Source organism: Agelaius phoeniceus, chromosome 12 (genome assembly GCF_051311805.1).
Source record: "Agelaius phoeniceus isolate bAgePho1 chromosome 12, bAgePho1.hap1, whole genome shotgun sequence".
In the NCBI taxonomy this organism is placed as follows: Eukaryota; Metazoa; Chordata; class Aves; order Passeriformes; family Icteridae; genus Agelaius; species Agelaius phoeniceus.
The window spans coordinates 17,826,874-17,854,849 of record NC_135276.1 but is presented as its reverse complement, the minus strand read 5'-3'; the positions used below and the strand labels follow the sequence as shown (position 1 = coordinate 17,854,849).

The 27,976-nt window shown below is 39.8% G+C and overlaps 2 protein-coding genes across 4 annotated transcripts in view; one reads left to right on the top strand and one right to left on the bottom strand.

The window, feature by feature from the left end:
* The first annotated feature begins 53 nt into the window (after positions 1-53).
* SDR42E1 (short chain dehydrogenase/reductase family 42E, member 1) lies at positions 54-3,367 on the top strand. Of its 3 annotated transcripts, XM_077185121.1 has the most exons (3): positions 54-187; positions 407-508; positions 1,759-3,367. In XM_077185121.1, the coding sequence occupies exons 2-3, from the start codon at positions 441-443 to the stop codon at positions 2,864-2,866; spliced, it is 1,176 nt and encodes a 391-aa protein (XP_077041236.1). In that variant the 5' UTR covers positions 54-187; positions 407-440; the 3' UTR covers positions 2,867-3,367. The 3 variants fall into 3 exon arrangements, with proteins under 3 accessions (XP_077041236.1, XP_077041238.1, XP_077041237.1); XM_077185123.1 differs by lacking the exons at positions 54-187; positions 407-508 and adding an exon at positions 194-337 and having other exon boundaries at positions 1,764-3,367; XM_077185122.1 differs by lacking the exons at positions 54-187; positions 407-508 and adding an exon at positions 194-337.
* Positions 3,368-7,250: 3,883 nt separating this feature from the next.
* The window catches only part of PLCG2 (phospholipase C gamma 2), a 55,669-nt gene continuing 34,943 nt past the window's right edge, over positions 7,251-27,976 (bottom strand). Inside the window, exons 19-33 of the mRNA XM_077185112.1 lie at positions 27,726-27,845; positions 26,503-26,683; positions 25,216-25,284; positions 23,978-24,087; positions 23,085-23,181; positions 22,083-22,149; positions 21,680-21,837; positions 18,945-19,047; positions 17,788-17,997; positions 17,058-17,203; positions 15,951-16,065; positions 14,566-14,733; positions 14,161-14,249; positions 10,581-10,765; positions 7,251-9,796 (exon numbers count right to left, since the gene is read on the bottom strand). Coding sequence (XP_077041227.1) covers positions 9,754-9,796; positions 10,581-10,765; positions 14,161-14,249; positions 14,566-14,733; positions 15,951-16,065; positions 17,058-17,203; positions 17,788-17,997; positions 18,945-19,047; positions 21,680-21,837; positions 22,083-22,149; positions 23,085-23,181; positions 23,978-24,087; positions 25,216-25,284; positions 26,503-26,683; positions 27,726-27,845 — 1,861 coding nt within the window. The 3' untranslated portion in view covers positions 7,251-9,753. The remainder of the gene's footprint in view (positions 9,797-10,580; positions 10,766-14,160; positions 14,250-14,565; positions 14,734-15,950; positions 16,066-17,057; positions 17,204-17,787; positions 17,998-18,944; positions 19,048-21,679; positions 21,838-22,082; positions 22,150-23,084; positions 23,182-23,977; positions 24,088-25,215; positions 25,285-26,502; positions 26,684-27,725; positions 27,846-27,976) is intronic.

Here is a 27,976-nt window from a genome sequence, read left to right as displayed (position 1 = left end):
GCACAGAAATCCACACCAGCACGGCTGGCGAGGCCAGCACAGGCTGACGGCAGCCGAGGCCCAGCTCCCGCCGCCATCTCGGGCCGCCCCCGCCCCGCCCGGCTCCATTTCCCGGGATCGGGATCGGGATCGGGATCGGCACCGCCCCGGGAATCGGCAGGGACGGGCCGGGCCGGCAGCGCCGCAGGTACGGGGGGCCCGGGGCTGGCACGGCCCCACCGCAGCGCTCCCTCAGCGGGAACAGCCTCCCTCCCTTGGGGCCCATCCCGGCCCTGAATCGCCTCCTGCTCCCCGGGGAAGGGCCGGAATTAAAGCGTGAACGAGAGCGTTGAATAAGGTCGGGAATGTGCAGCGATGGTAAAACGCGGACTGGTTTTTATGGGTGTGTTTGCGGTGTGTTTTGTAGGTCAGTTCCAGCACACGGTGCAAAAGGAAAGAGGATGGAAGAAGGAAACGCTGCCAAGGAAAGGGTCCTCATTACTGGAGGAGGGGGTTATTTTGGCTTCCGGTTAGTGCATTAAATCGTTATTACATACAGGAGTAAATGTAAGAGGTTGCTGCTGGGGAGGCAGCAAAATCCATCTGTAGAAGGGAGACCTGTGGGCCTGAGACACCTGAACCAGGTGTTCCCATCTTCTGGCTCACCCGGGGTCTCAGTTTTAAACAACCTCAGTTACTCTGTGTCCAGAGGCTGTAAGTGACGCTGTTTTCCCCTTTCCAAATGTCAGGCAGCAGCTGCCTGGCAGACATTTACCTGTGTGCTCACCTCTGTAGAGGGGTGGGATCACCATCATCAGCCTGCTCTGAAGGACAAGCCTACACTTGTTTTCTTTTGACCTGCAAATAGTTACACATGTGCTTAGCTCTATAGGTTAACAACTCCAGCTGAACTCTCAAGAATATATTATTTTCATGAGCAGTGATGGTTTAGGATTAGGGTTGTTAATAAGGTGCATATTTCAGTGAAATCCATTTTCCCTTGCTGTAGCTGGCTCTGCAGCCCATTTAAAGAAAAAATCCTATTTTGAGCCCTAGACTATAACTGCTCACAGAGGAAGAGAGATCACAGTCAGGACCAGAAAATAAAGTAAATTTCAAGTCAGGGGAAGCAAAAAAAAGATCTCAGGAGATGCCTATCTGACTTCTGCTTGGCTTCTCCCTCCACTCTCATGCCCTAAAGCACAACGGAGATACAAAAATGTAGGAAAGGGGAAGAGAAACACCAGAGTTACACTTTGTGTCAATACTTGTGACTTGGAGTAAAATGTAGACTTGTGGCAAAGCATTCACAGCAGCTTAGAAGCATCTCTCCCACTCCTCTGTAAATTTCAAACACAATGGCGAAGACCAACCTGTTGTTTTGCCAGAACTGGGACGGCACAAAAGCAGTTAGATAAAACTAAAGCTTTTATCTAACTAAAGTTAGATAAAAGTAAAGCTTTTTAAAAAAAAAAAATATTTGGCAATAGTTGCACATCTGAAAATTGCTGTTGCTGATCTCTTCAGAATTTTCATTTACAGCAGTTCTGCCTCTTTTTTCTTTTTTTCCTCCAAGTATTGATGGAATGTGAGATATCAGTTCAGTACCTAAACTATCACAGCTGAATATTCCCTATAGTGGGGGACTGAGCATTTAAAAGACTCCCACCAGAAAAATAATCAGCATAAAAACAGTTAATAGTGTTCTCTCCCTTCCAGGTGAGATGTTTCATGCACCATGGTGTTGTACCCTAATGTATGGTTTCTGTCATGTTTCAGTTTAGGTTGTGCCATATATCAAAAGGGAGTCGATGTGATCCTCTTTGATGTGGTGAAGCCACTTCAAACCATGCCAGAGGGAATGAAGTTCATGCAGGGGGATATCTGTTGCCTGTCTGAAGTGGAAGAAGCTCTCAGAGATGTAATCTGCGTGTTTCATATCGCTTCCTATGGAATGTCTGGCAGGGAGCAGCTGAACCGAAAACTTATAGAAGATGTTAACGTGAAAGGAACAGAAAATGTCATCCAGGCCTGCAAAAGCAGGGGAGTGTCCAGCCTGGTTTATACAAGTACCTACAATGTGATATTTGGAGGCCAAATTATAGAAAATGGGGATGAGTCTCTGCCTTATCTACCTCTGCACCTTCACCCTGATCACTACTCCAGAACAAAATCCTTGGCTGAAATGAAGGTGCTGGAGGCCAACGGTGCTGAGCTGGGGAATGGGAGAGGTGTCCTGAGGACCTGTGCTCTCCGGCCAGCAGGGATCTATGGGCCCGGGGAGCAGAGACACCTGCCAAGAATAGTCAGCTACATTGAAAGGGGACTGTTTAGATTTGTCTATGGAGACCCTCTGAGTCTGGTGGAGTTTGTACACGTGGACAACCTGGTCCAGGCTCATGTCCTTGCCTCCGAGGCCCTCAGAGCCAGCAAGCAGCACATTGCTGCAGGCCAGGCCTATTTCATTTCTGATGGCAGGCCTGTCAATAACTTTGAATTTTTCCGACCACTAGTGGAAGGTCTGGGTTACAAGTTCCCAACCCTGCGCCTTCCCCTCTCCCTTGTCTATTTCTTTGCATTCCTTACTGAAATAGTTCATTTTCTTGTGGGGCATGTTTATAACTTCCAGCCTCTCCTCACTCGCACCGAGGTTTACAAAACTGGTGTCACACACTACTTCAGCATGGAGAAGGCCAGGAAGGAGCTGGGCTATGAGCCCCAGCAGTACAGCCTGGATGAAGTGGTGGAGTGGTTTAGATCCCAGGGATGTGGACCAAAGCCAAGAAATTACACCATGATGCACCTGGTTAGGGATGGGGGACTGCTTGTGCTGCTGATTGCTGTGCTGGTCTCCTGGCTTCCATCTGCAGCAACATTTTCACTCTGAAAGATGAAATGCTGAGGACAGAATTTAGTTCTGTGCTCTGCTTACTCTTGGTTTTGACAGACAGGTTATAAAAGATTTTAAAAAAAATACATACTTGTGTGATTGAGGTAAATAACAGCTTTATCCCCAAGGACTGGAACTGCTGGGTAAAAAGGTGCAATTTTTAATATATTCATTCTCTTCAAAGTGAAATTGATCAGATCACTAACAAGATGAAGCTCAGTATTACTGCAAACAGCATTTTATTCTCAGGTACAACAGCACAATGCAGTGAATGGAACAAATATCCTTAGGCTGACCCTTCCTCCCTGATGGGATTTTACTCCTGATCCCTGCCCTTTATTCCTAAAGAGTTTGTGTTACATGATCCAGAGGAGAATAAATTTATTCTTTGATCACATTCCAAACCCCAGTTCTGCTTCCCAGCTTGGACGTATATATGCCTAACCAAGATTAACTGATAAACTGCTAGACAATAAATAAATGAGGTTTTTACATGAATACGTTCTGGTATGCTTTCCTGAGTAAACTCTGATATCTAATGACATTTCTGGAAAATGCACCATGCTTAATCTAAATTACCACAAAGTGCTTGAAGCACCAGAGATTTGTAGATTTTTCTAACAGTAAAATATGCCTGTTTAAAATGAATGAACCAGCTGAAAGTGCATTCATAAATAAAACCTATGATTTTTCCCAGCATTATTGAATGGTTAAACAAATAATTCATCAAAGACATTTGGTGAGTGATTGCATTCACGTTCCACTATTTATAAAACACTTTTAGCCTTTAATAATATTTCTTTAACACCTGACACCAGCTAAATAGAATTTCAGCTTTGTGATAGGAAGATAAACACTTGCTACAAGGAAACTCATAATTTTGTGGTATTTTAAGATTAGAAGATAAGACTAAAAGTACAGGTCACAGCTGTCCCATGCAATTCCATCTGTCAATCTAATACATAAACTAAGAAACTTCACCTCAAATTTTAAACACAGAGTTGTTTTCCCTTAACTCATCAGCATTGCAGCTTCTCTACCCCTTGATAAAAGCAGAATCCTTCAAGAATTTAAAGCTCCTCTTTAAACTTTAGTCTTTGCATTTTAATGGCTGAAGCTACACTGATCTTAAATTAATAGTAACTTCCAGATACTTCTGTTCAACTCTGCTGCAACTGAAATGGGGAAGTAAAGAATAAGAAGAAGAGCAGTTCCATTGCACTGTTAAAGGATTCTCAGAAAACAAGAGGCCTTAAGAGAGGAACCAAGCTAGAAATCCACAGCCACCCCTGCTTAGAAGATGCAGATTTTTACAGCTCATGGTGACTAAAGACAGCATTATTTTTTGACTGTTCTCCTCCTGATAAGTTTACCTTTAAAAAACCCCAGCCCACACTATTGATAACTTTTTGTATTTTTATGCTTCAAATCTGACTTTTCTCCCTCACTCCCCTACCAGTAAGTACACCATGAAAGAAATTAAATTTAATACTTAGCTTGAGGGACAGCTCAAGAGAGAACTCACTTTTTTTCCCCTCTCTAATAGCAAATAAGCTGTTTCTGTAGCAGGAGTGTTGCACTCTCTTATAAAGAGCTTATGTGTCTCCAACTGAGCACTGATGGCACAAAGGCCACTCTCCAGGAGTCATTAATATACAACATCATCTGCAGAAAGAAGAAATCTTCTTTTTAATAAAACAGAAAAAAGACATCCATGACCTCATGAAAGCACTGGGCCGATGCTCTCCTTCCAACAGCTCTGTTTTTTCAAGTGGAAACCACTTTGTTCTTTTCCCCTTTAAGTTCTCTGGCTTTGACACAATGTTATCAGAAATAGATTACAAAATTCTAATGCCAGCAGAAGACAAAACCAAAATGTAGAAGAAATTGCACAAGCCTGTTGCACAGAAACAGCATTGGTATTTCATGTCAAGTCTTCTAAAAATGGTTTTAACATAGGGAACTGAACTCCTGTGCCCCAGAGGAATTTTCTCTGCTATTTGTAATCTTTCAGCAAAACTCAGCTACTGCTATTTATAATTATCTCAATGGTGGGGTTATGAAAATCATCTATGGAAGGGTCTTTAAGCCAAGAATCCTAAATCCACACTGTCAATACCAGCTGAGGTTCAAGCCCCGGTCAGGTTTTGAGGTACAGCAGCAGCAGCAGCTCCTAACAAGACAAAAATAACCCCACAAAACCCCAAATACCAGAAGTCCTGCAGGAGCTGAGCTCAACACGTGAAGCTTTTCATCTGCCTGGAGTCAAGGCCAGAACTCTCTGATAAGAGAGCAGGAGGAATTGTTTTGTCCTAATGGCCCAAGAGTGTGCTCCAGCACACAGGATTAATGTGGGGACACACCCCGAGCCATCATCAGTGCACTGATTAATTCCCCATCAATTAGCTCCATCTATTAAAAAAAACCAAAGTGCTGACCACAGCAGAGGTGAAGGATACACTTACTCTTTCCAAAAGGAAAACAGGCAGTCTGTGACTTAAAGAGATACTCTAAAATTGCTTGAAAATTCCATCCCTGTAAAGACAGTCACAGCTCCTCTATTTGAAGTATTTTACAATTCTCTCTTCTTTTTCCAGTTTTTTTCTCATTACTCCTCATGCATGGATATCTGGGTAAATTAGGGTAATTAATTCAAGTGTTGTATCCCTTTTCAAATTTTCATCTTACCTGTTTTCCTGAAACCGAATTACCAGAAATGAACCTGAAAATTGGAAGAGCAGAATGAAAATATAGCTCAGATTCAATTTTAGTCCTCAAAATTACTGAACAATTGATAGGTGGCTCACTATAAAGGATGATGCTGATGTTTAAAGTGAATAGTTTAAGAATACTTGGTCAGCTACTTAACCTCAGACACAGCATTTCAAGGTACAAATTTGCAAGATATACCTGAAAACTTATACTTCTCACATGTATTTAAATATATTTATTTTAGATGCTTAATCAAACCAGATTTTTCTAGGTCCTTCTCCTCAGGGACCCAACCAAAATGTCCCTTTGTTTCCATTTATTACTGATTTCCACATACTTTCCAAAGTATAGTGGCATATGTAATAATTTACTATGTGGTCTTCAGAGAAAAGGGTCCTGAAGGCTGATAATTTACACATGTTGTAAAGAATCTGTAATTAAAGGAGTACAGAAGTGTTGGAGAAACTACTGCTTTATTTTAGTCAAGCTCACAATTCTCTGTTTTGCTGGAGTAACAGCTAAAAATGTAGACTAGCAACAAATTCAACTGCTTTTAATTTAATTTAAATTCTTTTAAAACTAATAGCTGAACATCTTTATAAATACTGTTATGAATCAGAAGATAAATTAATCTCTGAACTGATTCTGAAAGTTAATTTTCATTATATTTAACTTCCATTTCTCATGCTATAAAGGGAATTTCAGTCTGGAACAAAGCCAGCTTAGTTGGACTGCAGTTAAAATGCTGACACATGACTGTAGCAGACCTCAACCACTGCAATTCAGCTTCCACACCACATTCAGGTTTTTCCAACTGGTCTGGAGAATTCAAAGATAATGGCTGGTACACAGCTCACACCTTGTCTGAGGTTAAAGAACTGCAAAACTAACAAAATGCTTTCAACAGAGAAATGTATAGATCTGTTGGGGCAGAAAAAAGTGACAATACAGGCAACAAAACACCTAAATGTAGTAATTTTTTGGACTCCAGAACTCATGCATACCAATACTCACTAAGGCAATAAAGACTCTGTCTGATTTAATGACCTTCCAGAAGAATTCAGCTGCAGACTCCTCATATGGATTCATGTTCAATAAGCATGTAATTCTGATCAAAAGATGAGAAAAAAATTTGTTCCCAAGACTCCCAACAATTAAAAAAATCACCACATAAAGACAGTGCACCCACCCAGCAGTAGTTCTCCCTGCAACCTCATAGGCAGAAAGTGTTCTGATAATTTTTTTTTGTAAACATCAATATTACTGTCCTTCCAAATTACCACAAATTTAATCTTTGCCTTACTCACATTTTATTGTTCAAGCTCATAAAAATCTGACTCTCACTAGAGCTGGAGTTTGTATCTGCCTCTCACTGAAAAAGGTTGGTTTGGAGTCACAAGTTAAACTCGATCTTTGACCTTTTCCTTCTGCCTCGTGTGTTTGGAGCCAGAGGAAGTGCAACAATAGCATGTCTACTGAAACAATCTCTGAGTCAGTTCATCTTAAAACCACAGAAATGCTCTTCTTCTAACCTCTAGCAGAGCACACCATACCACACCAGCAGATCACTTTTCAGTAAGAACTCACTGCTTCAAATGACTGGCAAAAGTCACGAAATTCAACGAGCAATGCTTAAACAAAGAAGCACCTGGCATCATTCACATCAACATGAGATATCAACAATTTTTTATTAAAATAAGTTATTTCAATGATTTAAAACCGTTTCTATAAGAATATAACAATTTAACAATTGTTAACTTCAAAAATGTATAAATGTTTTCCCTCCTGGATTAAAAAAATTAGTCCACACATTCAAACCTACTTTCATACTCAAACAGCTGCAACTGTGATAAAGTTGCTACAGAGCCTGCCCCAAGGAAGAACTGAGAGGTGAGGTCTTGGAGATAAAACACAGAATGCAAAACCAAGAGAAGAGTTAGAAAATAGCCTTTCCCACCACTTGCAAGTCAGCAGAAGAGTCACTGCAGTATTTTCATTCTGCACACAGTGTAACATCATATTCTGGGGAAAAGTTTTACTGTAAAACAAAATGCATTTGCATAAATACTGATGGAGTGGCTCTTATAACCCCTGACATTATGCATGAGTGGAGAATGTGCACCGCACTTTTCAAAGGACTACAAAATGAGCTAATTCTTAAATATTTGCACAAGAGCAGTGTGAGGGACTCACTCCTGAGTCCATCATACAGTGGCTGTGCTGTGTCAGGAATACACACACCAGTGGAGAAAGCCAGGACAAATGGACAGTTTGGTTGGGTCTGCTCTAGAACTGAGCTTAAAAAGAATTCTGACAGGCAGAACAATCCACACCTGGATAATGAAGATAAAACCAGCTCTATACAGCAGTCGAGGTTATAGCTCCACCTCCCAAATCCACAGTTGATGTGATTTTTTTTTTTCTTTGTTTGAGCAGGGTTTACACCCATCTAATTCATTGAACAGGTCAATCACAGCTGGGTCCTGAAGAGATTCAGGAAGCATGATGAAAAGGAGAGAATGGCCTTTAAGTTTTCTGTTTTCAGTTGGGTGATTAGTAATTAATTTCTTTATAATAAAAAATTTACAGACGCCACCCCATTGTGGGATGCACTATTATAACACTTTCATCTCTGAGACAAGACTGTCTTTACAGAATAGCTAAAGCCTCAAGGGGGTTCCTCAAACCATCATCTGTGAATGCACAATGGCATCAATTAAGCGCCTCTTGAAACAACAGAACTCACAGCATGGGGAGCAAGAGAAATGGAAAATTGCTGAGGCAGCTGCATCAGGCCATGAATCCCAAATCTGTGCAAGTCCTCTGTGATCAGAAGTACAGCTCTGTGGAAGCAGCATTTTATGCCTCAGGCAGTCACTCCAAAAACTAAACTCCTCTGCACACATTGGAACACTGAAATTGAGAATATAGATAGCAAAACTCATCCCATGTAGAGATACAACAACCAGGAATTTGATGGTGACAATACAGCACTAGCACAAAGGACCAACACATACACAAATGATGACAACTGCTGTTAAATATTCCATCGAAGGCCTTTAGTTCTGCTCTGGCAGGAAAATACACTTGTTAATCTAACAAGTATTCTCATCTGCAGCTTCATGTTCTTGATTTGATTAAGGCACCAGAAGAATGTACCTCTATATTTGTGCACACTATCATTCTTGGATTAGTTACATTTTGGGAAAACAGTCTACATTTACAGAACACTATCATTTGACTATCGTCTATGTAGGATTGCAAGATTAAAAATTGACAGTTCATTTAAAAATTCATTTCTAAGCACATTAGCAGCTGAAAGGATTTGCAGAAATGATACTGTACAAAAGTAAGTGCTGCTCAGAATTTTAAATACCTTCTCTTTCTGCAAACAAACATATATCTCTTACTGCATATCTTGAAACTTTTCCTTCCAGTGCCTCGAGGCTATGAACAGAAGTTCACAGGGGCTATGAATAGAGGTTCACACATTGCTCCTTTCTTGAACCTTTAAAGAGAGTTCAACAAGAAAAACACAACTACAGTAACAGAGGGTATTTGCTTTCAACAAAATTAACATATTATCTTGTTCTTGAAAATGTAACAGAAAAGTTTTAATAAGAGACAATAGCTGCCCAAAATATTTTATACAGTATCAGCAGCACAATCTGCTGTCTTGAGGACTGTAACATACATGACGTGACAATGCTGGTGTAGAAATGCTTTTACAGCATTTAATAAATTAAAAACTCAGTACTAGTTAATCTTGAGGAGCCAGGTTGTTGAAGTGGTGTGATTCCATGCATGCAAATTGTTGTGACTGTCTTATCTGTGACACTGTGCCTGTGTACACACATGCAGGAGATGATTTGTACTTCAGGTATTGATAATGAGAAGTGAGGTCCATTCAACTACACATCCTCAAGTTTTAAAAATCTTGAATACACAGAAGTTCTGGCCTGCACAGAGGGTACGCTTTGTACAGAATATAAATTATTATGTATTAAACCAGTTTTTCTTAGAAGAAAAATTATAAAGGAAATCCATATTTCCTCTTCCTTCTCTTCTTCCAGTCATTCTGTCTGATGAGACCGTCACTGAGCAGGATGATCTGGATAAATTCATCTCTTCCTGAATTGCACCATAAAGCACACATCAAAGAATGATGGGCTCTAAGAGTAGAATTTGCTGTTACTGACTTTCTTCTCCTTTAATCTTAAGGGAAAAGAAAAGGAAAAAGTCAAGCCTAATAGGAATTTCTCAGAGGAAAACAGTCTACCAAACTCAATGTACTTGGATACCAGTGGCAAATTATGTATCAGCAATGAGCACTGCCATTTTTCCCTCAATAAATGGCAGTAAACAACTGATTCACACAGCTGTTCAGCACACACAAAAAAAGAGCAAGAATATTTAAAGTCTTGAGATCTACTCAAAACTTCCCCTCGGTACATGAAGCCTCCCCCTCTATCTCCCTCACACCCAGCCAAAGGTGGCAGCAAAGGAGAAGGAACCTTCCCCTAAGCTCTGGATTATTATCACTGACACTGAACTGACAATGCTGTGCTGTTACAACTCAATACTGGTTTTATCTTTTGTGGTTTGTGTATCTGTTCCCACATATCTCATATGTGCATGACATTTCCAGGGACATAACTCTGATAGTGTAGCAAGAGTGAGGAGGTTTATTTATTTGTCTGTATATACTTCCAGGCTTTCCTCCCAGAGAGCAGCAGAGAGGGATATAAAACCTGACAGGATTACAAGTGTCACTGTGATCACTGCCACTGAGATTCCTCTGCACACATTCCTCAGCTTCTGCTGGCCTCTAGTGGCTTAAGGCCCAGCCTGGCTTCTCTACAGCCCTTCCCTCGTTCCAGATGAGCTCATTCTACCCTCACCACTCCTTAGATGCTCCCTTTGATATGGCTGAGGTTTCTTTACCGTAAATCCTGTCATGACAGAGCTGCCTTGGAAGGGAGAATGATCATCAACCCACCTGCGGTTGCAAGTCTCTTGATAAATCTGTAGTTTGTGCTCATTGACGTTGAATTCTTTCAGAATTGCATCCCTGTTGGGGTTCCTCATGTTCATGTGGCTGTCATAGAGGAACAGCTGGGTGTTCAGCTCCTCCTGGCGCTTCCGAAGTTGCCGACAGGAGGAATAAAGCTCCTCTTCACTTTCCTTCAAAGGAACATTGGAAATCAAGGTGATTTTGTAAAAATTGTTCCCAAAATGAGACAGAACCAGCAGAGTTTGGGGGGTGAGTTTGTTTTCCTAACCACATTTTAATAACTGCATAGAACATTTTATAAAATTGGTTTGATAGGATGTTTATGGAATGTTTCTGGAAACAAACTAACTTAGAAAGCACTAAAAAACATTCCTCAGCCCCACAGCAAGACCAGCCATACCCTCTGACAGGGGCACCAGGGACATTCTAGCACAGATCACAAAATTCGTGTATCTAAACACTTCTATTGTAATATCTTTCCTTAATAGTCTGTTGAGGAAAGAACAGAAAATAGTGCATCATGATGGCTTATCAGATTATAAAAATATTAAAAATACTTTTTTCAAATGTTTAGGTTTTGGCTCTTCCATCATATTTGCCTATCATGTGACAAAGTGACAATCCTGGGGATTTTCTATTGAAATGTAGACTAAGGGTCAAAATACTGACTGGTAAATAGGACCCCTTACAGCAGCAAATACTCAGATGTACCAAGAAAGAAGGACAGATCCTGTATTTCTATGTAACTATGGCAATTCAGTTCTTGCAAAGGAACTGAGTGGGTCTGAGTTTCTATTGTGGCCCACAGAAGAAGGTCTCACAAAATTCCACAACCATAAGCAATCATCATTATTCCCTTTAGGACTTCAAATTATTTTAATACTTCAAAACTTTGGATGCAAAAGCTGCCTCTTTATAGAGTTACTAGTGGGGAACTGAACTGGCAGGACTGAAGTCTTAATTTTCACATCAGCAGCAAAACAAGATACTCCTTCTACAAGAAATGACATGCAATCAATAAATGTAATAAATCCAAACATTTTCAGAGGCAGCATACTAATAAGAATGCCTCTTTCTGCATTCAGTACAGATCTAGGAAAATTGATAGCTTAGCAACATACCCAAGAGGTTTCAGTTACAGCAACAAGATCCTTTCCTAAACCCTTTTTTCCTCCTGAAACACATTCCTATGCAGGCATGGGTTGGAGCAACTGAAACAGCCTCAGTGCTATGCTGCTGATTAAGACTTAAAGAGTAATTTATTTAATTTTTGTTTGTAAAGGGGTAGGAAACTTTGTATTCCCAAATCACAAAAGAAATGCAGATTGTTAATTACCAATTTGCAGGTGTAATCATCAAGATGCATATGTACCACTGTTATTTCTTGTAAATAAATGTATCCACAAAGGTTAAAGCTTAAACTGCATTTTAAGATGTCCACTTCAATCTTTTAAATCAAGAACATATACACCATTGAGGCTGTCTGTAGTCAGACAAAGCTGAAGAAATACATGCACTTTCTGAAGGAAGTAAATCAATTTTCAAGCAAATAAGACATGCCTTTAAGTGCAACAACCACTTCAATATAGTATAATTCCTACAATATCAAAAAACATGTTTAAGTTATACAGGAATAATAAAGCCCCACATAATAATTCACAAATGTGTATATTTATGTCTAAAATGTTTTCACTTTACTATTCCTGATAAACTTCACAGCCATCTGTAATTCCTCATTACAATTCTGTATTTCATCTCCAAGCACATGCAGATGGGCTCTGTATATAAACAGACATTATTAAATGGCATTATTTATGGAAGGCCTGTTATTAAATGTCATTATTTTATGGAAGGCCATCACTTTTCAAAAAGAAGCAGAGGAACAGAGGCAGCCTTGAATCTTTTCTGATGCTTCTTGAATGACCTGGCAAAAGTTCTAGAGTTGACAACTGCGGTGAGTCTGGGCTTGTTGCAGGCTGCCAAACAAAAGGAAGTTTTTGGAAGTTGTCCTGCACTGCATTGCCACCAGGCATTGTAAAAACACCGAGCTGAGCTGCATCTTCATTTGGCTTGACAAGCAGAAGGGGATTCTAGAGTGTGAAATGTGCTACTGTCAAAGGAGTCAGTGCTGACAGATTGGGGGACAGACTGCTGCTATGAACAACAGTTGAGAGCTGCTCCTGCCCCAGGAAATAATGATCTGGATTCCTGAAGAGAAACCACGGCAGGAGGGGTTTGCAATGTATCCACAAGTGATGTCCATGCTCAGCATTAGGCAATGGTGACTTTGCCAGTTTTCTCTAAGGGAGCAAGCCCAGAACCAGCAGTTTATCAGGCCTCCCCTATGAGATTGAGTCCATGAAATATGAGCAATTTAAATATTATCTTGAAAGGATACAGGTCTCCTCTTCACACACACACATCCCTGGTCTCAGCTTCTGATCCTCTCCTGCTCTCAGAACCCTTGGCTGGCCCACAGAAGGAACTTAGAGGAACCTACCACAGCTTTCAAAAACTGTCATTGCACACACTGTCATTTTACATCAGGTGTTATAAGGTGGCTTCATAAAAACCTCCACAAAGGATGTTTGAAAAAGGCTTCCACTCCTTTGGGAAGAACAATGTGACTGAATTCAGAAATTTCCAGTTCAGTGTATGCAACTGCAGGTACAAATCCCTCTGGAGACATAATGACTTAGAGTTCAGAGAAGCTGATGTTTCAATCAGGAAAATAATGTCACTAGTGTGAAGTGCAGCGTGGGCCTGAATGGTTTGACAGACTAAAAATAAGAACTTGAAATTTCTTTTTCTCTGAATCAGAAGGGTGCTGGAAAGCACCCTGAAATAGCCACTTCCCAGAAGCATCTTTAAACTTTCATCATATCACAAGTGTATTTATATTATGTAATATATTATTGAGAAAGAGTCTGAGAAATATCCTACAAATCAACATATACAGCAGCACCCTTGGAACACCAACAAATACTGTTCACAGATCAGCTGCTTTAATGCCTGGATTCATGAGCATCATTATTTTTCCCCTATGTGTTTTAAAATACTACTATTTCAAGTAGGTGCTTAGAGAGGCTTAAAAGGAGGAGATTAGCAGTTCTTTAAGAATCAGATACGTCTTCTACTTGATGGGTTGTTTATTTTAATGAAATACTGGGAGAAATTACTATCTTCTATTGCTGAAGTGATTTCTTTTTATGTAGGACCTTTAAAAAAAAAGATTAATCTATGAAGCCAAAGCTGATTTTAGCTAGCTTTGCATGGCATCAGTCAGTTAAGAAGGAAAGACAACGACCATGCTGTTACAGCAAAAACTATTGGAGGTAATGAGGCTTTGTTTGTGTGTTATTTCTTTTAACAACCGTGTAATCTGTCCACCCAGAGGGAGAGTAACTCAATTTGTGCTATTTGTCTTCCCCAGTACCTGCAGAAGAAATGCTTGACAACAGCACATCAGACACAGAACAGAAAACTGAATCCTCAGCTCCTGGTTCCCACAAAGAACTGGTAAGAGACACCCTGAGTGCACACAACAAACCCCACTGCTTCTCACCAGGACTTGCTGCATCTCACAGTGCACCAGCAGCGAGGCCAGCTCTATATCTTCACTGTAGCCATTCTTGAGAGGAACTGACCTAAAACCTGGGGCAGGGGGAAGGAAAACAAAGGGAAATTATAGAATCCATCAAGGGGAAATTCGGAGTCACGGAAATGGTGCATACTTTGAACATTCTTCAGTGTTCAAATGCTCCTCTGCTGAAAGCAGGTTCCACTATGGCAATTGCAGAGGAGCAAAAGGCAAGACTGGCAAAATTGAGAAACACCTGATTTCACATGCTCTTGAAAAGTAAAGCCAGAGGAAGGAGCTTCATCGAGGCAGGAGGGAGTCTGGCATCAGAGAGGAAGGCACAGCTCAGTAATGCTCAACAGTAATGCTCATTATTGCTGCTGATCTCACCTGATTTGATTCCTTTGATGGGAAAAGTGGCATGTGCTAAGAAGTTAGGATCACTGAACATATCCTCCTCATAAACAACAAAGCGCAGGAACGCCAGATTTGGGTCGTAAATTTCAAATCTCACTTGCTCTGCATAAGGTGCCCAAATTGGATTAAGGCCATTGTCATCTGTAATGAAAAGGAAACAGTCGGAGTATGAAGCAATAATTTCACTTCATTCACATATGAGTATGTATCCCAGGAAATTTTCTAGGGATACAGAAGCCCAAAAATCCTATATGCCATCTGTCTCATGTTGTAACCTTGCTTCAGAAAGTTTGTATTTGTTTACTTGGTGGTGGGGGGTGGGAGGAAACTTGGCAGGGATGAAAATCCATGAAGAAAGGCTATTATTTGTATTCAAACATATAAAACCTCCTAGGACATGTATTTGGAAAGAAAAGAAAAAGCTAATTAATTTCTCACATTCATAAGAGAAATGTTCCATATCCAAGAGAAAGCAGGAAAAGCTCTAGGAACACTCATGTACCTTGGTCCAATTTTTTTCTAGTTATGTACAGAACACCAAGACCAAGACCAAGATTTGGTTTATGTGACACAGCCAGGAAGTTTGCTCTCTAACGCCTTGGTCACTTCCCACAGAAAGTTTAAATCATAATCATCTTCTCTAAAGTACTGAGGAGCCACAATGCACATTCTGCTCCTGATGCTGTGGTTATTTTCCACTGGTATCACTGGTTTGGATAATCAGAACCACAGCCTGTTTTTTACCAGGGGAACACTGTTGCATCCAGAAATACTAAATGGTGAAGTATGAAGTGGCTGAAATATTGCCCCATTTCAGCACACTTAAGTTCATGCACACACAAACACATTCCTTATCCAGAACTCCCCAGGACTAAGCTTTGATCAAACTTCTAATGTATTTCAAGTTAAATCATTTTACAGCCCTATACACCCAAGCTGCCTCCAAGGGGGTGCCAGTCTCAGAACCTCAGTTTAGATAAACACAGTCTGGAGCTCGCAGTAGTAACTCCCCATTTGGGCCAGACTTTTGGGAACTGACTAGCACTGTTGGAGGCACTCCCAAGACAATAATTTTTTAAAATATGCAAATACACAAACTTATGCATGGGCGACAACACAACAGAATGGGACTATTTTTTTTTTCCCAACTGCAATAGTACTGTTTTTTCTAAATTTGGTATACATTGAAGTTTCTCAAATTAACAGGCCCCATGATAAGCAAGAGAACAAGAGTTTGTGACTCATCAGTCTAGAGCTACAGTTAATTTACTCCCCCTATAACGTTCATCCTCTGCTCACTTTAAGTACCCTAGAAGTAGAATCATATCCCTGCAACACAGAAACCCACAGATACTCACTCACAACTGTTGTCTTGAATTTGCTGTTGTCATATTCAGCCCCACAAATTTCAACCTCTACAAAGGGACAGGCAATGCTTCTACCAAGTTTAGGGAGATGACGAGCACCTAAAACCTGCAAAAGCAACTGTAAATTAGAACCACCTCCAAAGGAAACTTGGCATCATTTTTGCTAACAGAAGGTAGCCTACAGAACTAGAGGGGGGAAAAATCCAGAACATGGAAAAGCACACATTCTCTCTCTTGAATATGTTTGCATGTATTATCTGTGCCAACAATAACAATACTTCCAGTAGTCTGGGTAACTCAATTATTTTCATTGTAAGGAAAAAAAAAGAAAATGTAGCTGACATTCATTACACACAGTGTAATGGCCTGGAGCATAAGTTCTGTTATCTTTCTTCGGTGTTTATTACATACCCATTTCAAGACATTTCTGCTTTGCATTCACAGGCCCTGTTTACCTCACCTTTAAACTGTAGTGAAGAGTAATTAATGTGTTTCTTCCTTCTCAGAAAAAGTACTTTTAAAGAATCTGTCTTACTGCATAGCAACTGAGAACAGAAACAAGTTCAACCCTGTTTGGCACCCAGTCAAGATGGCAACATTTTCCAATGGTAAACTCATCTCTTGAGGAAAAATGAGAATGACATTCAGATTAAGTCACAGTGTATTAAATACAAAGTGGGGGATCAGCTTATTAGGTTTTCTGTTTACTTTCTATATTTCATTATAACTATCTTTCTTTCACACTCAAAATCCCTGAACTATTTAGTCTGCTGCTAATCAATCTCCAATAGGACCCTTCTACTAAGAACTCATTTGATTGGAAATTCAAGTTAGTTCATTTGATATATTTATTAGCAATTACACAAAATCATCCCAGGATTGTGTTTTCAGTCCTATAGCATGTTCTTCATTAGCATGACAAAGACATGTATTTCTTTTCAGGAACCAGTGAAGTTAGCTCTATTCTCACACACACTGACATTTAAAAACAGTATTTTGACAATCTGTCAGATCTTGCTCTGAAACATAATAGCTTTATTTTTAGTTTTATAGAGATTTATGACTTGTAAAAAAACATAATTTACGAAAGAGATTTACCCTAACTGTCATAATCATCTGCAATTTCCTCTTGGAGTCATTTGGCATTGGGTCATACTCCTCATTTCTCATGCTCTCTGGCTGCAGCACGTAGCCAGTGCGTCCATTCAGGGAAAACAAGGCATGGTTCAATTGCATGTATTTATCTGGGGAGAGAGTTAAACAGTCATAACACAAGATATCCTGGAATAAAGCTAAGGAAATACCAGATTAATGGCTCCTCTCTGCAATTCTTTCTGGCCACCACTTCAGAACGAGCTGGAAAGGTGGGAGACTCAGTTCCTTCAGTAACTGAATCTGACTGGCCATTTTCCACCAATTCTAATCCCAAAAAACCCATCTCCATCCCCAGTTAGCTTCCTATCAGTGTATCACAAACTAGCTGGCCCTCACCATGAAGTGGAATACAGCCTTCCCTGTGACTGTATTCATCCATCTGAAACTCACTTTAAATATATCTGCTTGCTTCCTACCAAGAGATGAAAGTGAAATAAAACTTTTAGGGCTTGGGGGCAGTTGGGCTCAGAGACAGGGCTTTTGGAGACCTGTTTCTGGGGCCCAGCTCTGGATGGCAACACACACATGAAAAAACAAATTTCAAACTTCTTCAGCTTCTTGCAGAGAAGTTCAAATAATTAGGATGGTGATTAGAAGGCCAGAAGGGCCATAAAGGGGCTCATTTACAGTGAAACAGAAGGTGGATTAGATTCTTTTTCAAAGGGAAAATTACCTGGAGTTTGGAAGTTCAGAGCCACCATCTGGGAGCCACAAAGCCAGAGGCGAAATGGGTCATAGTTGGATGAGTCAACCCTCTGTCCTTTGGGGTAGACACGAGTCAGGCCCTTCAGGTTGTACTTCAACAACTCCAGTGGCTTTTGCTTCACAATGCTCTCTGCCTTGGTTTCCACAAAAGAACGGATTTCTCTGAAATCAGGATTGTCTACACAGGGGCAGGAGGAAGAAGAGTGGTTACCAAAGGAAGAAAGAAGTTGACATCTATACTGTATTTTCACCTAAACTTTGTTTTACTTTATTTTGCCTTGTCCTTTACTGCAATAATTGGTGCTGTTTTCAAGCAAAATGGTTGAAAATCAAGCCTGAAAGTTGAAATTGCCTTCCTGCCACATGCTTTACAGAAGGGCAGATAAGAGCCTGCAGTCATGTTCTCATCTCATCATTGCTAATAATGTACTTCTGATCACTATAACACATATTTAAATGAGACATCTTTTCCTGGGTCTAACTGGGGAGAAGAAAGGGTGAGCCAGGGTTAGTCAATGCCTCAAAAATTACTATAATTATAATGTCTTAAATGCAGTGACAGCTTATTAAAAACATTTACAAAGAAACTTAAAGAAAAAGGGCACATTTACTGGCTTCTCCAGCAGCAATGACAAAAAACTGGAATTAAAAGTATATATTTCAGTGTCAGAATCCACAGCTGCACTTACACAGGCCCAGTTATGTTATGAAGCCATACATCATTCCAACAGCTTAGTCCTGGCAAACATGTTCTTACAGTAAAATTAAAAAATGCGCAGTAAACTTATTTGTGAAGGTTTTTTACAAACAAATCACAAGTGTTCAGCCAGAGTTTTTAATCTCAAAAAAGTCAATTGACATATAACTAGTGAGCTTCCCTATGGAATATACATCTGAGAGGGTGTCTCTAGTTAACTAATTAAAATTTGTGACAGCTCTTTTGTGACAGACGAACAGCACCAAGTTCCCTGGTGTACAATTTCAAAGTGCTATTGAAAACTGCCTGGGTGAAGCAGGGCTTTGTTTTCCAGTAGGACAGATTTTATCTTCAGACCTAAAATCCCAACTAACATCTGTAAAGGTAGTCAAAAGGGTAAAAATGAAATGTAATGTTAAAGGCAATACCTAAATTGTCCTTGGTTTTGCTTGTTGGCTTGCAGTAGATTACTAGATCAGACAATTCAATGGCAATTAACTGATTCTTTTCCCAGTATTTCCTCCTGTTCTCCTGGAAAACATAACAAAGTTTTAGATTCTAGGAACACTGAGAATTATGGCACAGTAGCTCCAGGGTGCACTCTAATGAAAGCCTTCTTTGGTGCCCAGATTCCTATCTGATACCTTAGGCACTTGCACAGATGTAATGCACTTTCAGACCCAGCTCAAGAGAACAGGTAATAACCAGATGCTGAGGTTTAGTTGGGGATGTTCTTATAGGTTTTTTTTGGTGGGGACAAAGGTGCTGTTTTGTAAGCAAGGGTTTCAGCTCTTCCCTGATCAGTCATGCTTGGAATCCTGGCAACGTGTTTTTTTTTTTTCTTTTAATGTGGCTCTACTCAACTCAATTTTAGTTGCATTCTTAACCCTATACCTCATATAAATGTAAATGTATGCAGAAAAAATGCAAAGGGTAGTAAAGTGTTTCTGTATCTATTTATAATCCTTGGCAGAACTTGAGTCTTGTTAGTAACTCCCAAACAGTGAAATTCATACCCTCTGAGCATCATTCCTATGTCGTTTTCTATTTGTGCACCAAACCCATCATGTTCTGTATGGAAAATCATGTGCAAGCTTGTTAAATCCCCAGAACCAAACCTGCTCTCTCTGCTTCCACGTTTGCAAGCACCTGCTCTGTGGGAGCTGAGCAGTGTTCCCTGCCAGCAGAGACTGGGAACTGCTAAAAGCAGCAAGACATGTCCTGAGTGGAGACATTTGGGCTGGAGGCTTTTCAGGCACAAGAAGCAGCTACAGGATAAAACATGTTAGAGGAGTCCCATACTGAATAGTGATTAGCTTTGGCACAAAAGATCATGAAGCAGCAGCAGTCAGGAAGCCTTCCAAAAGAATTCCCTCAACACGACAAACATAAAGGGAATGAAAATCAGAACCAAGGAGCCACAGGTTTCCAGAATATCTCACTGAACCAGAGATTATACATTGAAGTCAAAGAAAAAGAAAGAGGAACACAGTGTTTAGACTTGGAAATAATCTTGGAAAAAAGCTAAGTACAAACCTCATTGTACTTAGTGATCCACCACAGTTCCCAGACATTGATCAACCAGAGCTCTGAGCAGCAAAAAAACACCTTTTGGGGGCATGGGCTCATTTCTAGCCAGAACCCTCTAGAGATAACCAAGCAGCAGAGCAAGGAACAGCCACCCCAGGGAGCATGGTAAGTGTCAGTACTGAGCAGAGATTACAAGAGACATGAAGCTTAGTTTTATTTTTTGTGCATAACAGACATTGTCCAAAACCAAACTCATTTAAAAATCCCCCTGTATCACACTGCAGCAGTCTTAACTCACTGTGCTTTTTCCTTCCCCAAAATTCAGCCTCTTAACTGTACTGGCAACAAGGGCCTTTCCTCATCTTCATCCCCTCCCCATGCAGCAGTCAGTCTGTCATGTGAACTTTGTGGAGGCCACGCTGTGAGAAAAGCCTCCCAACTGACAGAAATGAGTTTTAAAGCATCTTTGAACACAGACTGTTTAATACTTCTCCAACTGTACGGAGAAAGAAAAAGCTGCCAGGCTCCTGAAGAGCCATTGTTGTAGCATAAAAAACATTCAATTTGGAGACACTTCTTTTAGGTCGTGTTTCTCTTTTTCTCATTTTTACTTTTGAATGAAAGCCTAGCACAAGAACTGTATCTCTCCTCCCCCAACAATAGGTCAACAGCTCCTGTTGCTTCTCCCCTTGCTGGATTTGCAGTCCTCTGCTTGAGATATCAACTTGTCTGCTATAAATAGGATCAGGACAACCCTCAGAGCACTTCCACTCCATATGACAGATAAACACCACGAGCCTGAAACACTGAAACACATTTTCTATCAACCATAGCACCCATTTAATAAAAGATGAATAAAAGCAACAAAAAAAGTACCCTTAAACACAGCCAAAGTAAGGACTTTTTGGTGAAGATGGAGACTTCTTAAATACTAGAAAAGATTACAGGGAGGTAAATTAGTGCATCAGAACAGGAACAGCAAGTCCTGAAGAATATCTTTAAGTGGCAGTAGAGGGACATAGAAGGTAAACTTGGGCAGAATCCTTGAATTTCTAGGCAAGTACTTGGAAATACTACTGTTGAAGAACTGGCAAATCCAGAATGTGGTTATTAGTTACAAATAAAGTACTGGCCAAGCAATCCTCTATCAGTGCCACTGCATTCACTGGAGAACAGAGTTAGCAAAAAGGATAAGAAGAGTTTAGGGAATGGCAGCTCAGATTTCACACATCCTCACTGGTGGATTCACAGCTCTGAAAAGAACACTGATATCAGAGCTTCTGCTCAACACTGGGATGAACCAGTGTGACCAGATGGAAAATTGTAGTGGCATCCACTCTGGCCTAGCAAGCACACTTCACTGAGGGGCAGGGTGCAATACAGACAGAACTCTGCTGGAAAACTCCTGTTAACATCAATTTACATAAAATGCTAATTCATGTACTATTCCCCAGAGAGGTTATGGAACAAGATGCACAGCATCAATAAAATGAGCAGACAACAGCAATATGCAAGAGGGTGAAGGACCATGTGAGAGCAACATTTAGCAGTATAGGGCAGCTAAAGACAAAAGCTATTGCAAATTTATAGCAGCACATTATTAAAACAACAACAGATAAATTTGCAGCAATACCTCTTCTGCTGTTTTCCAGGTGATCTCACGGATGCTTTGGTACCATTCAAAGAGTTCTTCTACTTTATCAGTTGCAAACTCAACACATGGATCTTCTGGATTCTTAGGTTCCAGAATGAAGACAAAAGGCTTTTTGTGTTTTCCTTGTGGCATTTTCACTGTTAGGTAATACCATAGCAAGAAATTTATACTGAAATCCAACAGCTCTTTTTCTAAGGTGTCAATGTTGATTTATTGCAGCATTTAGTATTATCAAGTTTCAACATATTAATTCTGCTGGCTATATTAATACAAGTAGGTGTTTGAGGGGTTTGTTTTTTTAAAAATCTCTCCTGCTTAAGATAAGAGTCTACTTAATAAAGAAAGGTCAGGAGTCCATATATAAGCATCAGAAAATACACACCAACGTTGTATGTATTGAGCACCAGGATGCCACGACACAGAGAGCCCAGTGGGTTGTCCTCAATGATCTGAAAAATATGAGTTAAATCTGACCCTAAATCTCTTGAATGAACACACTCAGGACATTAACAAATAATAAATGTGCACCATTAAATCTAATCTCAGCTTTACTGACAGCATGCTCACTATAATGTTTAAAAGCCTGTTTTCATATCTTAAAAACACACAAGAATCCCTTCAGTGAGAGAAGTCAAAACAAGACTACTTTGTAGTAGCTTCTGTCCTGACATAACTGCTGCTTTTTCAACTCTGTTTAAGGTTACAATAACCAGGGGGGAGGAAATGTAATACTTGTGGTTTTCTCCAAAGACTTCTGGAAAATCATTGGAAGTGCTTCAGAAGAACATAAGAATTCAATGTTTTATTTTTGAAATCCAAAGATGTCAAAACTTGTTACTGTTCAGTTCTGTTTTCTTTTGTTCAAGAGCTCTTTGTCCAAGACAGGGGACCAGATTTTTTAGATTCTTTTGACAAACAGGATTGGTTTATGCATAAAAACTTAATAATGGAGAGTAAAGCCACTCAAGGTGTGTGTTTGGACATATAATCTTCTTATTTGTAAATATTAAGACAGTGATTATACAGGGAAACTAGTTAAGTTTCAGGCTTTAAATGTTATTGTTTAGCCAAACTATGAAAAATTTACACTGTTCATGATTTTTATCAGCAGGAAACAACCATAATCTCCTAAAATCTCACCAATTCAGCTATCATAAAATCATAGATATGTGGGAGATCCATTCCAACTCAAGATATTTTATCTCCTTTAATAGCTTTCAGCAAGGGATGTCCTGACAAAAATATTCAGGAGCAGAGAACAATGAAGAATGCATTCATCCCTCTATTCTGCTCTCTTAAACACAGCACATGGAATTGTGAGTGTATAAACCAGACTTCCACTTCAGTATGTGGCCAAGGAAATGTAGCAAACCATAACCCTCACCTGATTTTCAAGCTCAGCAGAGTTATCAGATGACAGATCTTCAACATAATTAGATGGAAAATAATGTTGGACTTTTTCTCCATAATCCCCCTTCCACCTGAATTTAAACCGACAAGTAGAGAGAATGAAAAAAAAGTTAAAGTGCTTCAAAAGGCCATTAATGAAGCAATAATCCCCATGAAATTGGTCATTAATACCCCATACTAGATTGTCTAGCTGCCTATCACCAAAAATATAAATGATGAAGTAGCTAAGAGCTCTAACAAAGCAATCATTAACTGTAGTAACAGATGATTTCAGAGGGATTACAGTTACTGTAAACTGCAATTAATGACTTAAGAGGCTTTTTCCCCCTCCAGTACTAAAAATACTATTATGTGGTTGATTACCCTGTAGAAACTACAGGGAAACATTAGATTCCCAAGCTTTCCAAGCAATTTACAAGCCAGCTAAAAAAGAAAACCTGTGATCAAGGGAGACTGTATAGAGCAGTAAAAAAGGTGGGTTTGATTCCTGAGAAATGCTTAGCAGAGCAAGGACAGAAGAAGAGCAATGATTGCAATGACTTCCCAGAACACACAAATGTTCAGGAAGGATGGATGTATTATGGGAAAAATAGGGAATATACCAGACTATGGAGGTTCTGCAGGCTGAGGTTATTGCTGTGGAATAGAAAAATCAAAAAGACATGAAAAGAGAATTAAAGATGAGGGGATTTTGTGTCTGGTTTTGTTTGGTTTTTTTTAATACACTGGCATAAAGACTCATAAGGGCACAGTTAATAAGCAGCAATCAGACAACAGGCAGTTTTTAAAAACTATTACTCAAAGCTCATTTTTTCCTCCATCTAGTAAGTCACCAAAAGTCCTCCCAGGAGGAATTTTTGTCCTTACCAGCCTCCAGTTTCCTTTGTGACATTATGAATTAAAGCTCCTCGAGAGAAGCTCAGTTCATCACTCCTTTTGGCTCTGTAGTCATACAAGGCTTTCACTGTTCTCTGAGGCTTTAAGAGAAAGAGCAAAGGGGTCATCTGAGGGGACAGGTCATAAAATAATCAATAATGCAATCTTAAAACAAAAAAAAAAATTAGGGCAGATTGGATTTTTTTGTTGTTATCAAGAAGCTTAGAAAACAAAATACTGAAGTTCCTGAGTGACATCTATTGGTGGAAGTAAGTGATGCTACTTTGGTACTCTACAAGTATCAGCTTGGAAAAAAAAAAGAAAAAGAAAAAATAAAATATTTCTTGGGTTCTGCAGCATAATTAAGGTAGAAAACATAAAACCAAAAATTTTTAAAAACCAAAGTGAAATATAAATCCTCTATTTTTATAACACATTGGAGTTTTCAGGCTTAGGTGCCTACAAAACCTCCACTTCAAAACCCCATCAGCAATCCTGCTGGTCACACTGCCTTTAGGAAGACAAAGTTTCAGCAGGATGAACTAAACCTCTATCTTGAATTTACTCCTACCCAAATGCTTCAGCAGCAATGCAAATTCACTGGCAAAAATTACTAAAAAGAATTAGTGACAAAATTTACAAGCAGGTGATTTTTGTGAGAATTTACCAGTAGGCAGGCACTACAAGAATTACAGACAAGTAATTGTTGCTGGGACAACTGTTTTTAAAACAGCATATAAAGGATAAAAATTCTAATAATTCATTAATAGACCAAAGGCACCAAATTTTTATAAAAAGCATGTGAATAAACTCCGCACTTACTTGTGCATGCAGAGGATGTTTGCTAATGGAACAAGAGTACACAGACACCCACAAACACAGTTTGTACTTTCTTTCCATGAAGATGTGGCCTTCTCAAAATGAACCTTCTCACAGGTATTTAATATGGAGGCCCACAAACCAAATCATCACCACAGACCCAAGAGCAGAATGTGCCCACATTCCCAGACTGAGTGAATCACTACAGGATTTGCACACAAGAAAGTGTGTGGGCGCAAATTTTAACAAGAAGCTTGAAAAAAGTCACACCCTTTAAATTTCTGTTGTCCAGTCCCCCCTAAACCAAGCAGCCTGATGCTTTCAATTCTTTTTATTTCTGCCAACAGGAAACCAACAAGTCTAATTTTCAGAAGTCTACAGTAAGTGTGAATATCTCTCTTAAAGCATACCACTGTGGGGGTGATTTCACTGGGCTCCACATACATCTTGACTTCATAGAGGGAATTAATATCTTTTTCCTAAAAACAAGGAAGAACAAATAATCAAGTTTCAGGAATCAAGAAGTTATAAAAGTACTTCATGTTTATTGAACATTTCTTTCTGAAACCACCTTTTTGATGGCACACAGGCCAACAGAAGAGGAGGGAAGCCAGTCATCTCTGTTTTGCTCACTTCTGCAGTTGAACGTAACTGAAGATGAGTGTGTTATTTAATCTGTCTATGCCTCAGTTTAATGAACAGTAAAACCTAGTGAAACAGAAATACCTCATAAAGGTATCTTTTAATCAGTCAAAAGATTTTTTGATTTTGAGTACACTTCTATGTACAACCAGAAAAGAAATACCTGCACTTATGATTTCTGTGTTACAGTACTTCAGTGCCAGTATTGGTTTCATTATTAGATGACTCTACAACAATATACACAGTCATTTTTTTCATTTTATCCTCTCCTTGTGATTCCATCTGAACCCAGTCCTAAGATACAGAACTTTTGCTATAGGCAACATTATAAAAAATCCTGAGGTCTAAAATCTTTTTAGTCTGTTTTAGTCTCCCCAGAAAAAACAAAATCCTCCGGTTTTGATTTCCGCAGATCTGCCAGATGTAGTTTCCTACAGCTTCAAAAAGTCATATACTTGAAAAGTGAAGACAGCACCTCAGGCTTTCCAAAGCAAAGCTCCCTCAAAATGAAACACATCCATCCAGAAAACAGCCCTTTATCCTCAGTTAATTATCCAGGCTCCTTGTTTAGTCAATGGCTAGAGACAAGTCTCCTGGGGAGATTTCCTCATTCTTATCTCACAGTGAGCTTTCAGAGGTACCTTTTACCAAGAAGGCAGTGGGACACCATCCTTGAAATGTCCAGAGTGAGAGGCACAGCAGAATACTTCATTTTTTTCTGAAGAACTGAGCAATTGGCATCTGCATGATCATTTTAAAATCAATGCCTACTTCGGCAAATAGAAGACAGGGCCAACTGTAGGCAAGGCTATTATCAAAAACCCATTTTAGTAGTGCAATGACCCTCAATACACAGTGGTGCTTCTCTAATCAAATCATGGGGAAGGCAAGAGTTGGCTTTTAATCAAAGATGAAGCTGTTTTTCACACCTTTGTGAGAGAAGTCAGTATAGCCACCTCCATCTCATAGAAAGTGACCTGCTTAACGTCCCACAGAGATCCCGTCCCAGAGCCAGAGCCCAGCCCATCCCAGCCCATCCCAGCCCATCCCAGTACCGTGCTGTAGCGCTCCAGCAGCTCCTCTGTCACGGGGTAGCGCAGTTTCATCTTCCTGTACAGCGGGTGCTTCTCGTAGTAGGTCACCAGCTCCACCAAGCTCTCAAAGTACGCCGAGGTGCCCAGCACGAAGTGCCGCCCCTCCTGCTGGATTCGGAAGTGCTTCACCTTCCCCTCTGCCCTGCAGAACAAGGGCACAGCTGGGAAAGGTGGCAGTGCTCACAGGGAGAGCACCAGGGCTTTGAGCTGCACCACAGCTGCTTTGTGCACCTTCATCAAGTGACATGACTTCTCTCTCTAACAAAGCCTTTTATTTAATTATTATGATTATTATAATTATTTTGATAGTTACGGAAATCAGTTTTTAAAGAAAAAAAAATCTCTTGTGTTTGAACATAAGGTTTGTGTTTGCATTGATAAATGCAGTAAAACCATGCATTGACAACCATCCCATCCAAAAATACCCCTACACCCTTTTCAAGCTGCTGAAGTTTTGGTACTCCTTGTTCTCCCTGGTGTGAAATGGTTTTATTGAGATGCTGCAGCTCCAGTTATTTCAATGTCCACCTTGGTAACAGCAGAAAATTTCACCCCGTAGTAAACAGGAGACTGGGGAATTTTGGACAACTTCAATACATACTAGGCATATAGATAAGCAACTTTATATTTTGCTAAACTATGCATTTTCAGAGAAACACAATTTGATCTGAAGGCATGAGGCAGAACATCACAGTTTTATATATTTCATTAATGCTTTTCCAAGAACCACAAAACTGTTCAAAACTATTTCCCCTGGCAAGAGGAGCCAACAATTTCACTTTGACATTTCCGTTTTATGACAGGTCAGGATTTCTAGGGGATAAGGACATAGAATCATTGATGAACCTGCACCTGCTCTGCAGTTTTGAAGGAAACTTTGAAATAACACTCTTTAGCAAGGAGTCTCAGGAAATGAAAGAAGGGCCACCCACAGTTCTGTATGGGAAGAACAGGACAGCTGGTGCTCAAACAATCTTTATAAAAGCATAAAGGTTCAGGCCAGTCTCAAATTAACTCTTGCACACAGTCCATACATGGACCTGCTGCACAAATCAACCACACTAATTATTCAAAGTTTGAAAGCAAGAAAATAATGACTCTAAAAAGACCATTATTTTTTTTAAAAGGAAAACCCAAATATTGTTGGGCTGCTAGGCAAGGTAGTCCTATCTGTCTTTTCTTACCTGAAAGTCATGGCAAAAGAATCAGGTTCATCTCTCTTTCTAATGAGAAAGGCTCCATCGCGAGGAATTCGCATGAGCATGTCTTCTGCCTCACCCCGACTCAAGTTGTTATAGTACCAACTGCAGCAGTGAAAAACCAGAATGGGCAAAGCATTACAAGGCTTGTCAAATGTCATTTTTAGAAAATAACAGACAGCATTATTAACAACAGAGTTTCAAACATCCTAAGAAAAATTATGCATTAGATTTTC